At 43.4% G+C, this 14,204-nt stretch overlaps 1 protein-coding gene across 6 annotated transcripts in view; it reads left to right on the top strand.

Moving 5' to 3' along the window:
- Positions 1-14,204, top strand: part of ITSN1 (intersectin 1) — a 1,732,490-nt gene that overhangs the window by 1,603,771 nt on the left and 114,515 nt on the right. For all 6 annotated transcript variants that reach the window (XM_085621357.1, XM_085621360.1, XM_085621358.1 and 3 more), the window contains one exon: positions 3,394-3,577. In XM_085621357.1, the coding sequence (XP_085477483.1) occupies positions 3,394-3,577 (184 nt within the window). The remainder of the gene's footprint in view (positions 1-3,393; positions 3,578-14,204) is intronic.

Raw genomic sequence — 14,204 nt, 5'->3', positions numbered from 1 at the left:
CACAGTTGTTACATACTCATACGGTATTCAAAATGTGAGCCCTTCTTTGGGTTGTGTCAGAGAGGACTCTGACTCATGTTACTGTTTTTTTGGTTTTGGTTTCCACGTTTGTAAGGAGAAATAAACTTGCTTCTAATGTATGTAGAGAAAGTTGCATTTAATCAGTTATGTACTGAACAGACTGTGCTCCTTATTTTTGTTTTTTAACACACAATGTCGGGACAGATGTTTTTGCACAGACCTAATTTACATACGGCTAAGTCTTGTGACCTTTAATATTACGTTGAAGTTTGTGAGCTAACAATCATGCATCAGTTCCTCTCATACCTTGAGATATCAAAACACATACAAACTGGAGGATCCTTTTGTGTAAGAGAACACATAGTTCTATGGTATGTAACCTTTCTTATTTTGTTAATGCCCTAGGTGAGGTGAGCTGATTCCTTTATATAATTAACCCCACTGTCAGAGCAAAACCTTAGATAATTTGTAGATATGGAAGTAATTACTTTAAATTTATGGATGATAAGACCAGGAATTCTCTTTCATCTGCTGCATTACGATGAATCCTGAATGTTGCTCTTTTAGGAGTCGTTTGCAGCCTTCATAGAAAGAAAACTTTAAACATCATGTAAATTACTGCCTCCATGAAATGAAATGATATTTTAATTTGTAACGTGCACTACTACCCAAAGTTGGTTAGGCACTAGTGTTCTAACAGGGAGAGAAGAAGTAAAGGTAAAAGAACTGAGAATAGGAAAAGAGCTAAAACCAGGAAACATTACTTATTAAAAAGCCAGGTTTTTAGAGTTTTACGGAAAGAGAGAAGATCTGACTTTTCCTTAAGATCTGGCGCCATGGAATTCCAAAGCCTGGCTGTGCCAGCCACAAAACTTCTGCCACCCCAGGTGACTATTTTGGTTTTGGGAATCACAAGAAAAATGCAGATGAAGACTGCAGATGTATGTTGGGGACATACCAAAGAAATCTATGTTTAAAGTATTCAGGTCCAAAGCCATGCAACGCCTTTACGGCAATACATAGGGACTTGAATTCAACCATTTTTTTACAGGAAGCCAGTGCAACAAAGGCAATGCTTGAGATACTGACTGATGTTTTTGGATGTCAAGCAGCATTTCGGAGAACCTTCAGTTTGTTTAGAAATCTTTTCTGGATATTAAAAAAGATTGCACTGCAATAGTCAATTTTTGACACTATAAGTGCGGAAGTTACCACTTTCTGCAGCTCCTGTGGATAAAAGGCAGGACTATCCTGATAGTTTATAACACGAGAAAGCAAGATGACGTGATGAAGAATACTTGGCCTTCAAAGGATAGCTTGTTGTCAAAATAAACTCCTAGATTTTTTAGTTTGGTAACTGGGGAGGTGAGCTCTCCCATTTCCCGTGGCCACCAATTAGGAGATCAAAAAGAGGTACTCCTCATGTGCGGCAGGACCTTTGCCTTTCCAGAGTTTAAATTGATACAGTTACTAGACATCTAGTTTTCATTTTCACACATACAGTCATGGAAGTTGAAATCTGTGTCCTCTGGGTTGCTGGCTAGTGATACCACCATTTGTATGTCATTGGCGTATGACACAACTGTGAAACCATAAGACTTTATAAGGTGGGCCAAGGAAGTTACATATAGATTAAAAAGGGCCGGGCTCAGAAAGGACCCCTGCGGGACCTTGCAAGCAAGAGAAAAGTAGGTAGACTTGAAGCCATTATGCCCCACGAACTGCTCTCTATCTGAGAGAAAAGATTTAAGGAGCTTAAGTGCCTTGCCCTTTATACCCCAGACGAAGAGACGCCCAATAACAAGACTGTGATTGACCGTGTCGAACGCTGGAGAGAGGTCTAATAAAATCAGGGCAACCTTGCCACCCTTGATGGGAAGCCACTCAATGTGCAGGATTATGGTGGTAAGTTTAAAGATCATTTTAAAATTGTCTGGGGAGAACCTTTTTGAAACCAATATAATGTTTAGTGCAACAAGTCTGTATTATAACATAAAACTCTAAAATGCTCTTGCAGGGTTGACTTCAAGAAAAAGTGATATTATTTTTTCCCCAGTTTCACCTCAAACTAAATAATTTTCTTAACGCCTCTGGCTATAAAATTTCAATACTGCCAACTCACATGAATGAGAGGAAATTCCATCTGTTTAGGTGTCACAGAAAATCTACACTTGCAGTGGTGAAGAATGAAAGAACATTTGGGCCTGATTTAGATTTCGCCGGACGGGTTACTCCGTCACAACAGTGAAGGAAAGCCTGTCCGGCAAAATATAAATCCCATAGGATATTATGGGATTTATAGTTCAGCGGATGCGATGTCCATTACCATTGTGACAGAGTAACCCATCCACCGAAATCTAAATCAGGCCCTTTGTTTTCTGAGGCAACCATATTGTCTCATATGCTTCAAAAACAGTCTATCTTAATTGCAACACATGCATGATATCAGGCAGTTTACACAATTCTAACAAGTTTCTGGAACACTACTTTGTTTTCTATGGTGTCCCATGGCTCTGAAGCTAGGATGAACACTATCCTGATAGACTACCAATGTCCCTCCATCATCACATTTGATGTGAGAAAATAGTCCGTAGCTCCAGAACCTTGTCATACTATAAGTGTGATAGTAGCCTGTTTTCCTGCAACAGACCGTACCAGGGTCCTATAAGACTTACTGAATGGTCAAAGGGAGAATTGCTAGTTAGACATTTATTTATTTTTAAAGACATTCTGTGTTTTCCCATAGTAATTATGAAAAATGACCAATTGTTACAAAAATATACACAGTTAAACCAAAATCCCTTATATGTTTGTAAACAAATATCATTAAGCCAGTTACATAACTCAGCTCTGAGGTCAGAGTGTAACCTGTATATAATAGGTTTGAAGGCCTGGTTGGCCAAGGAAAGGTGTTATTCCTGCTGGGGTTAATATGTTGAATACCTTTAAATGAACATAATACTAGCAATTGTGATATATTGGTCAACATAGCTCTACTGCATTATCTACTTTTTCATTATATTTGGTATTTTATCTCCTATATTTTGTCAGATTTCTTTTCTTTTGTAAGATTGTAATATCAGAAAATACAAGATCAACATAAAACTGAAAAAGGCTCAATAATGTTAAAATGATTTTCTTAAATGTTGTATGAAGATTCATAACGTTGATGCTGATAATTCTGTAAACATTGCATTTCTCATACAAAACATTACTGTCTTTCTGTTAATACTATGGTTAACATTCACTATTACAAACTAAATGATAAACCTGGTAGTCTTTGTCAAACTAACAAATGCACAAGATAACTTCATTTATGGCCAAAGTGTCTGTCCTTTGCAGGAGGCCTAAAATCTTTTTCATTTGATGTAGGGCGCTGCGGGTTCGGAAGAAAATGTCCGGTGAGAAGATGCCAGTGAAAATGATTGGTGACATCCTGACGGCCCAGCTCCCACACATGCAGCCTTACATTCGATTCTGCAGCTGCCAACTCAATGGGGCGGCACTCATCCAGCAGAAGACAGATGAAGTTCCGGAGTTCAAAGACTTTGTCAAAGTAGGCTATTGAAATATGCAAATTAGAACCTCTTTATTAAATTGATCATATTTAGGTACCAGAGAATTAACGGGCAAAGACCAATGTTTCTCAGCTCAAACGTACAATCACAGATCTTACCTTCACTTGGTCATTAGCAAACATTGTTTGCCTTTGCAAAAATCAGTGATGGGATGTCTGTTCTTTTTTTCCTCTCCTATAAAAGTACATTTGTGATTAGCTCACTTTCTGATAACTTTGAACGTCTAGTTATAGGATCTCCCATCTTGCAAACCTGTACTGTTTACTCAAATGTCAACTATGATATTCCTTTATTAAATCATTGTTTCTTTTATACTCTCCATTCCACTCTTATGAAGTTAATTACTATCTGAGATCCTATCTTCATAAGAGTAACCTGGCTTATTCTATTGCTTCTTACTTCAAAAACGTTTGACTTATCTCAACATCAGTTTGGAAATTCTTTAACTGGTAACTCAAACAATACTCTACACGTCTTTTTGCCAATTTCATGTTTCACTGTCCTGTATTGTGGTTTAGATGCAGTGTTAGGCCTGTTTCTCAACACCAACAGACCTCAAGGTGGGTTCCTGAAGTCCAGAAAATATCCATGGCTCTAGTAGGTCATGTAAATTGGCTTACTTCGCTCAATCACTCTGTACCCACAGACATTGCAGAGGGACTTGGACTTCTCTAATCCAGCTGGATTCTGTGCAAAGAATACCAATATTTGGTATTCTCTGGAGTTGTGTGTCTACGTTTATTCAATTTATTTACACAGAATAAAACCAGTTGTACAGAATCAGTAAGCCTGATGTACATAGTCAGTTTCCCAAACGTCATCTCTTCCACAAAATGCATTCTTTCTTAAGGCATCAATAAACTCATCTCAAAATCTTTCCAGTTAATTAGTCCAGATTACAGGTAATGTATAAACCCCCTTCTTGGTCATAAGATTCCTTTCTTCTGAAGAAGGTTGCAAAATGCTGTAAGAGAACTGACTGCTGATATTCCCATATGCAACACTGAGTAGCTGGCAGTGGGCCTGAGGATTGCAGCAGAAATTATTTTCTCTACCTTTAGCTCCTTGACAGTAGAGGCTTCCAACGCTAACCACAGGAAGAAGGAAATTTCTCTAAGAGTGTGTTTTTGACATTGACAACCAATTTGCTATGGAGAAGCAGGCAAATGCTCTTGTTAGAGCCTGCGCTTTCTACATTCATATACTCGCTAAACTTCAACCATTTCTCCCTAACAAAAATAATCAAACAACTCTAGCCATTGACATTATTGGGGCCAGAATGGATTACTGTTTCTCTCTTTTTGTGGCTGCAGCCCAGAAAATCCAAAATGCTGCCGCAATGGCTATTACCGGGGTTAGGCACTGGGAGCACATTCGTCCAATTCTCTGCAAGTTACATTGGCTTCCTGAAGCAGCTCAGTGAGATCTTACGTCCTGGTCATGAGCCATAGAGCTATCCATCTAACTGGCTTAAGCAGTTTGCATTTAGCCTTGAAAATCTATTTTCCAAAAAAATGTTGGTAGTTCAATTGCAATTGAAGACAACAGCGCTAGACAGCAGGTGCTTGGAGCTGGATGGTGAATGGCTTCCCATTGGAGGTAACAGGAGCTTGTGCCTAGAGAGCTTCAAACATAAAAAAAAAAAATACTGTTCTAGTCAGGATGGAGCAAAATTCAAACTCTTTACAACTACCTTATCTCAAACAGTATAACTCTGTTCCCTCCTGCATCACCTTTAGATTCTATGTTTTATCAGTTTGGTCATAACTTCCAGAAAGCTTTCAGGTACTGAAAACTCATGAAATCATATCAGAGAAGTGCTTCTCTACTCCACAGACACCTGCTTTCCTTGCGCCTTCATACTTCTTGATTGGTAGGTGACAATGACCAGCATATCCTTCTGAGATGACTTGAACTTTGTCCGAACTTTGTCTGCCTTGGGAATGAATAGGTCATAATTACGAAGGGTTGCTGAGCACAGGTTTCTACAGGCCCCTCTACCCAGACAGACCATGAGGCGTATTTTTGCCACAAAATAAATACTACGTGTTCAGAATCAACCGTATGTATATTTTTTTCCCAATGCTCTCAAAATAGACAATAGGTGTGCATTCATAATTTATATTTCACTTTATTATAGGTCCTTCACGGAGTGGTACACAAAGGGATGGTCCCTTTGTTGTCCTGAAGAAGAGGTTTAGGGGATACCTTGAAACATTGCGACACAATACTAGGGATTGTAATTACATAACAGTTACTTTTCCTTTTTATTAACCCCTTTTTATCCTTACCAACTAAGATCAGGAATAAAACATTAGCTCACTAGTTAGGTAATTTTTAAACATCACTTACACCACTCCCCCTACACTGCACTACACATAGCCTCACAAAGTAAGTGCTCCTATGTAACTCCGCAAGTCGCAGCACGCCCCAAGCAGTAGATGTTTGGGATGGCCACCCTGGGTGAGTGAAGGGACTCAAGAAAATAAATTTTTCTTTTCTACCAGTAGAGGTGGTCTTTCACCCAATTGGTGAATCCCCCGTTTTTCTTGGCTAGGTTCTTTTGATCCGTCATCTACGGATTCTTTTTGCTGTACTCTGATCACACAGGAGGGTGAACTTAGCCCAATCCTCCTCCTCCTCCCCCTAATTTTGATTCGACTTTGTGCAGACATCAGCAAGTGTGCACTGTCCCGGTGTACCTCCTTCCTATCCAGTCACTTCCATCAAGTCAAACTGGATTGTTCGTATTCAAATAACCTGACATCATCAGAAGTGTCCTTGACTGCTTGGCTCTAACCTCAACACTCTTCATCAATGGAGGAGGGTGCCTTGTTCACTATGGTTGTGCGGAGCTGCCCTAACTGAGGTCTTGGACCTTCAATTGCCCTCAGTGGCAGTCAAGACAAATGTCTTGACTGATTTGCTTCAACTGGGAGTCGCGGCATCCAAACCACTTCTCCTTTTCAATGAAGTCCTCACTGACGTCCAGCTTGGGGCCTGGTTTAAACCCTGCACAGGGGTTCCTGTGTACAGGACAATTGCCCGCCACCATCGCCCCTACCCAGGGGACCCCAGTTTCCTCACCCAGCACACCACTTTGGAGAGCTTGATGGTCCAGGATTCCACCTTGAAAGTCAACCCTGGCACATTCCTTACCACCCCACTAGATAGGGAATCCAAAATGCTGGATACCTTTGGGAAGAGGATTTTCTCTTCTGCCAGCCTATCATTGGGTCGATGAACACCGCATGCCTCTTGGGCTGATCCTCCCATACAATCTGGGACTCGGTTGAGCATGTGCTGCCTATGGTCTTGGAGGAAACCAGAACCATACTCAAACAATTGCTGACAGGAGAGATGCAGCCAAGTACGCCATACAATGTTGGCTGGACACAACAGACTATCTGGGCAGAGTGATTACATTATCAGTGGCCCTTAAGCTCCACTCTTGGTTGAGATCCACTGGCTTTGCAGGGGATGTCCAGGCTTCGTTCATGGACATGCCCTTTGATGGCTCCAGTTTGTTTAGAGAGAAGGCGGAGAAAGCGCTGAAGGGCTTTAAGGACAGCAGAGTTATGGCCAGGTCCTTGGGCCTTTCCGTGGCCCATTGCTAAACCCCAGTCTTCCTCCTGCCACTTTCAAGGCCATGGAAGGGGCTTTGAACCATGTCTGTATCCTCCCAGCCACTACTGCCAGCGGGTTTCCCAACCTTTTTGTGGCCGAGAATGTGGTTCAATAAACCATGTGAGACAGCCAGAGGTCGGGCCAGCACACCACCCCCAAGGCAACCGAAGCCTCCAAGCCTGTTTAGTTTGCCTACTTCCAAAAAGAGTAGTATTGACTCTATCTGACCGCAAAGGTGTTCATAATGTTGTTATATTTGCACTACCACTCAACCGTCGAATGGTCCTACTTCTACAAAACCAAAAATCAAAGTGAAAAATACTATACAAAAGGGAGTCCAGTGTATTTTCTGGGAGTTCACTTAATCCAATATTAATCCACATTTTTCAAACATATACATTTTTCTTATAGATCCAATATAACGCAGAAGTCATGAAATGGTATTCAAAAGAAGATTTTCTTTATTCTTCACAACATCAAACTGCAGCCCAGCCTACACGTTTCATCCCAGCAGGAACTTTGTCTGGTTTGGAGATTTCTTGGTATTCCCTTATGTATAATGCAAGTCAGGGATGGTTCAAGAGGGCTGAGAAGTTGTATCACCATAAATTAATTGAAAATTTCTTAAAGATTCTTTCTGGATAGGTGTACACCAGAAAACAGCAAAGGCTGAGTATCAATATCCCCAGTGGGACCTGCAAGATTAAGCAGAAAAATGCAACATCCCATCTATGCGAGTCACGTGGGGCAAGAGCATTTTAAGTTCGCTATACTCCCCTTTAGCCTTACCACCTTCCCTCAGATGTTCACCAAGGTGTTGGTGGCGGTTGCTGCACATCTGTGGAGATCAGGGGTGACAGTCTTCTCTTATCTCAACAATTGGCTGTTGAAAGTAAGCTCCCTCCAAGCAGTCTTTTTCCACTTCCGCACAACAGCGGACCTCCTGCACTCACTGGGGTTCACTATTAACGTACCAAAGTCACACCTGACTCCTTCTAAGACAGTCCCCTTCGTCGGAGCTGTACTAGACAGTGCAGTTTCGGGCTTATCCTCCCAACTGGCGAGTCCAAGATATTTAGGCTAAGAAACCGATGTTCCAACCTTTATCTTGGATTTTGGTGAGACTGACTCTGAGGCTGCTGGGCCTCTTGGCCACCTGCATTCGGCTTGTAACACATATGCGGGCTCTGCAGTGGAACCTGAAGTTCCAGTTGATGCAACATCATGGTTCTGACATGGTTAAGATCTTAGAGGGAACTGCAAAAGACCAGCAGTGGTGGCTGACGAACCACAATAGGGTCAGCGGCATACCTCTTCCCTCTGTGTCTCCTAGCTTTGCACACAAGTGGTCAGTGTTCCTCAGGACTCCACCATTTTGGCATGGAAAGAAAAGAAACTGACGTCAGCTCGCTGGTGTGGCACATATATAGGCACCACGCATGTCATTTCCGGCACAAATGACGCCATCCAACAGCACGCAGGGGTACTGCATGTCAAACGTTTCTGGATCCAATCTGACACCTGGGGAATATTCTACGGTAGGGAGGAATCTGCGGCTAGATAGTCTGTACCAGATAAAGCATTACTAAAGGTAAGTAACTTGTTCTTCTGTGTCACCTCACTCGCTACCTCCAGCATGGCAGTACTTCACATAGAATCATTTCCACTTATCTCTTCCGTCACTTTGGTTCAGTCCATCTGGGCACTTCACCCATTGGCTGCCTCTGGCCCAGCCACTGCTCTGTCCAACAACAATACCATCCATTTGAAGTGCCTTTGAGATGTTGCTGCATAACTGGATTCTGGACATCTTAAGCGTGTTTCATATTTTAGTGTTGGATCTGTTTGCCTCAAATTAAAATATAATTCTATTGAAATATTTTCACCAAAAATGCTCAATGAGTTTTGAACAGTAGCATGTGTCTTAGTCCTTTCTTCATCCTATCCAATGTAGGCTGCGTCTTACACCAGCAGTGCCTCCTATCACTACTTACTTCATAGATTATCCTCTCTTGGGTTCTCTCTTGGCTCCACTTTTAGTAAGATTTGAGTACTGCATCCAATTTTCGACATGGTCCATCTTCATTTGTCTGTTCAAAATTGCCTATTTCCTTTTTCTTTGTACTGTTTGGAACACTGAGTACTTCAGCATGGCTTGTTTCGAAATCATTCATAAATAACCATACATTTGATGTAGACCTGATATTCCCAGCAAACTTGTTTCGTGCAAATGCAGAAGGAAAAACTGAATAGAAATGAAGAAACATCACTCTTGCAGGTTTACAATTTTGGCTAATGGTAGCCCTCTTTAATTGGTCTGGTAGTTACTTAGATGGTCCAAGCTCACTGCAGTCCTTAAACCTTGGTCCTATGCCATGCAAATCACAACACTAACTGTAACCTACTTAAAGCTATCCTCCTGACACCTAAAGCCATCTTCCTGATACCTTTTAAATCTACAACAATATGCTCATTATGGCCAGTAATAGAGCTAGTTGGGAAACTTTACAGCAATATATCTATATTTTTCTCATATTGATACATTCCTAGAAAGAATATCTCAATATTAATATTTAGTTCATGTTTTATAGGCGTTGTTATGAGCTTGTTTGCATTAGTTCAGTATGTTTTTATCTTAGGGCATTCATACCACTTGCATAAATATGTTTCTCATCTCTAAGGCAATGTTTTGCAAATAAGTGATACTGTACATATATTTGAATTATGAAGCTTCTATTCTAGTTTCCCTTTACCAATTTACTTGTATACATTTTGGTCATTAAAAGAGTTCCTTGGTGAAACCGTGCAATTGATTAACAGTTTATTTCTGATAGATACTTCTAACCACAGTTTCCTCACAATTTGAAAAGTCCCCAGGTGTCAGATTGGATCCAGAAACTCTTCGAGCAGTATCCCTGCACGTGGGTAGATGGAGTCATGCGGCTCCGTACTGGCGCCACTGTGCTCCAGAAGAAACATGCGTAATCGAATATAGGCGCCACATGCTGATGTCAGTTCCTTACTTTCTATGGCACTAGATGTGGATCTGGAGCTACTCCTTGTCTCTTCATGACACCTGTAACTAAAAACTCTTTCAGAAATCCAGTGATGAAGGTAAAATGTCACCTGACAAGACTACAGGGTTTAAACCATGAAGGGGCTGTTGCACACAAATTTCTGTGATAGACACCCATCAGGTTTTACCTATGGCTCCGTGGGCTGAACACAACTCTTAAGGCTTGCACTGACTGCACCTTGATCAATCCCAAGTCCTATGAGATCGTGATGCAAAGCTCTAACTTGGCAAACATCAGAAGGCTCAACGCCACCATGACTGCTTGAAGAAAGAGCATAAGAAGTCCAAGCATGACTCAGCACCTTCCCGCCACACTCAAACTCCAGAGAAAGCACAAGGACATCAACATGCCTTCCTGTCCCACTCCGGAAGCCGTTCCCCTTCAGAGCTGGTTCCCACTCTTGTACCAAAGGAACCTGAATTTCAAGGGCAATCAGCAACGTTGCAGCAAATTGAAGAACTCTGTGTAGCCATGCTGTGGCTCTGGTGTACCTCTGGGCCCCAAGGAGCTGCAAAAGCCTTCATCCTGGACTCCGCCATCGGGTTCACCCTCGGCTCCAGCTGGATCCTTTGGACATGAAGCAGGCTATGGACTGGCTTCGCTACTGACTCTGATCCTGGCACCACGACCTAAACCAGACCCTGGAGCATTAATGCCAATGCCAGATGATGAATTACAACTTGTTGTGCTTTCCAACTCTGAGCCAGCACCATTTTGACAGAGGCTGTGCCCTCGTCTTCTTGGGCCGTAACCTTTGGGCAACTGGTTAGATTTTGATATTTTGCCCCTGCCTCAAGTGATTGCCCAAGCCTGTCATACCTTATTTGGCACGGACTCTAAAATGCTGCATATGATTCCGAGGCTGACTATTCCAGGGTTTTGGATGCCTTGCCAGACACTGGGCTAATTTTGTCTCCAGACAATGCAATGGAAGAAAGTGCCATCCAAAAGACGGCAGAGATTCCTGACCTCCACTTATCCACTATGGAGGTAAATACTAAGGCCCTCACTGAGATGTGTCAGCCTGGGAAAACAAATACTGAGCCCCTCCTTCCATTCAAGGAACACCTCACAGATACCCATCTCAGAGCTTGGGCAAAGCCCTCCGGTCAACAGGCAGATAGCACAGTTCCAATGTCCAGCCCCGGGTGACCTGGACTTCTTAACTCATCATCCCATGCCTGAGAGTCTGGGTGCAGGCCTGAACAAGCAAGGACAAACCTAATGCATTTGTTGCCACACCACCAGACGGGGAATCTTAGTTCTTCGAAACCGCATAGACCCACAATCAGTTTTGCACTATATTCTGCCTCTAAGGGCGTCATACTCATGCTTTTGGGACTAATTTGCACAGGCTTTATCAGGGGTCCCGGACAACTTGCCTCCTGTCCTTATGCAGGCTATTCAGGATAGGAGTGATGCACCAAATTTACCATAGATTGCCAAACAGAGCAATTGGCACCAGTGTGACTCTCAGGAGGCATGCCTGAATGAGATTCACGGGCTTCTTCTGCAACATCCAGTTCAAGTTATTGGACATGCCTTTTGATGGCTCTCGCCTTTTTGGTGAGGCACAGACTTGAGCTCTTTAGGTTAGTGGTGCCACGGCACTCTCCTTGGGTCTGTGCACCTCGCCACGTCATCCGCACTAACAGTTTCAACACCTCTGTGGCTATGGTAGGGACTTCCAATATCACCATGAAGTACAGCATGCCCGGCAAACCGTTCAGCTGCTACCCACAGACCATACAGACAACAGGGGCAGCACTATATGGACAACAGGGAAGCATGCGGCACAGTCCTCCACCCCTCCTGTTGCCGCAGCCTGAAAACTCTTTAGTATGTCCTGCAAGGCACACAGCCAGCCTGTCGCTACCAGGATCTGATATTGTCTGCCAGAATAGTAGGCGATAACTTCAGACAGTTGGGTCTTACAGATTGCTCAGCAGGGTTACTCTGTATCATTTCTTGCCACCCTGCTGTATCTTCACCTGCCTCAGAGTGGCTGATGGAGAAATATCTATCCTTCTTGCAGCTAGAAGCACAGGCCAAGGGAGCCTTTCAGAGGGCGCCAGCATCAGCAGTAGGCTTTGGTTGTTACTCTCGCTATTTTCTTGTGCCAAAGAAAGACAGAGGCCTTTATTCTGTTTTCGACCTTCAGCCTCTCAATGTATTCCTGCGGAAGGACAAATTCATAATACTCACCCTGGCCCAGGTCTTGTCTGCCATTCAATCCTGGAGTCTAGATGGTAGTGTTGGAACTGCAGAACGTTTTTTTCCACATTCCCATCCTACAGTCTTTTCCGATTTTCACGATGGGGCAGGAGCATTTTCAGTTCCAAGTCATCCCAGTGGCACTGATTGGGCACAGATAGTGTGCTATTCACATCTCCTCGGCATGAGCATCTGTTCTTCGATCAGGCTGCAGTCTCACGGTGATATTCTGTCACAGCAGCATGGCAGGGTCCTGAACAGGGGTGGATGGTGAACTCCGCTTCACTAGCGGAGTTTTTCCAACACCCGCGCTGTGCTTGTAGCACGGAGTTCAGCAAAAAACTCTGATTCCGCCGCATGGCGGAGTTTGCCCTTTCTGCCCAACTTACCATATGAAATGAATCGGTGTTGGCATGCAGACTCTTCCAGAAGGCAGCCTTGATGGGACACAGCTCTGGGGGCACCATCGGTCACCGAGAGCCAACTGACTAGTATCGATATGACGAGCGCGCCACGTCTGCTGCCCATTCCTGCATAAGGCATTTGAACAACCCAACGCTGACTGTGTGAAGAGCGCAGCAGAATGAAAGGCTTTCTGTGACCCCAGAGGAAGGTAACGGGCGAGATATCCACAGCTTTCTGTTTATTTTTAGTTTTCTGTTTTAAACGTTTTGCACACGTTGAGGAAGTGGCTGTGGAAGGGGACGGCTAGGGAGGGGGCGACAGAAGCTCGAAGGAGGGTGTGGCGGGCTAAAGGACCGGAGGAGAGTAGGGCGCAGAGCCGTGTTGGTGGGTAAGTGGTATCATCTGTGATGTTACTGTTATACAGTCATTGTCCTTCTTGATATGTCTGCTTTCCCTCTTTGGCACAATTTTCCTGAATTGTATAAACCTTACGCATTGTTGATGTGTTGCGATGCTTTATGTACATGAGTGGAAGGTTAGCGCTCTCAGTAATTGAGCAGCCATCTTACTAGCACTTGTAATCACCATGGTTACCTGCTCACGGTCGACGTTGCAGCTACGTGCACGTTGCCCGCCACGCCGCACATAAAGCTTAGTACCGGCGCACAAACGTTAGGATTGATCCACGGAGCAGCAGCAGGACTGAAGTCTGCTCTGCTATTGCTGATTTACCCTGCCGTTCCACTCGGACTCTAGGTGAGCCATCCTGCAACCCCCGCAGCGCTTATTCTTCTCCAAGGGGGTTCAGTCGCTTTTACTGAGCTTGTATACTCCACGCCTCGCTTAGAGAAGGTTCACTCCATGGGCAGCCACTACACCGCACCCCACGAGTTTCCCGCTTCCTTACAATGTAATTTCTCTCACTGCGCTTTTAATTTAATTAATTTCTATAACACAGTACCTTGGGATTAGTCCCCTTTCCAATCACCACCGATACCAATAGTTTGTTAACGCTAAATTAACCAAGCACTTTAAGATTTATACCAGGCTTCTGGTTTCATGCTGATCAAACGCGCATGCAGGTGAATACGCTTCATATATTCTCACGTAATAGTCCCAATTCGTGAGTTTTGGCATGGTCACGCTGTAAGGCCTACTTTGGGCCCAGTCAACTGAGATGTAAACGCTTTACATACCCGCTGATATCACGCACATTCTATTTTCAGAGAATCAATTGCTGATGGAACTCCCTGACAGGTGCCACTTAGGGACACCTACTGAA

The sequence above is a fragment of the Triturus cristatus genome, chromosome 8 (genome assembly GCF_964204655.1).
Source record: "Triturus cristatus chromosome 8, aTriCri1.1, whole genome shotgun sequence".
NCBI classification, from domain to species: domain Eukaryota; kingdom Metazoa; phylum Chordata; class Amphibia; order Caudata; family Salamandridae; genus Triturus; species Triturus cristatus.
Note: the sequence above shows the minus strand (reverse complement) of the source record. Positions and strands in the feature narration are given on the sequence as shown.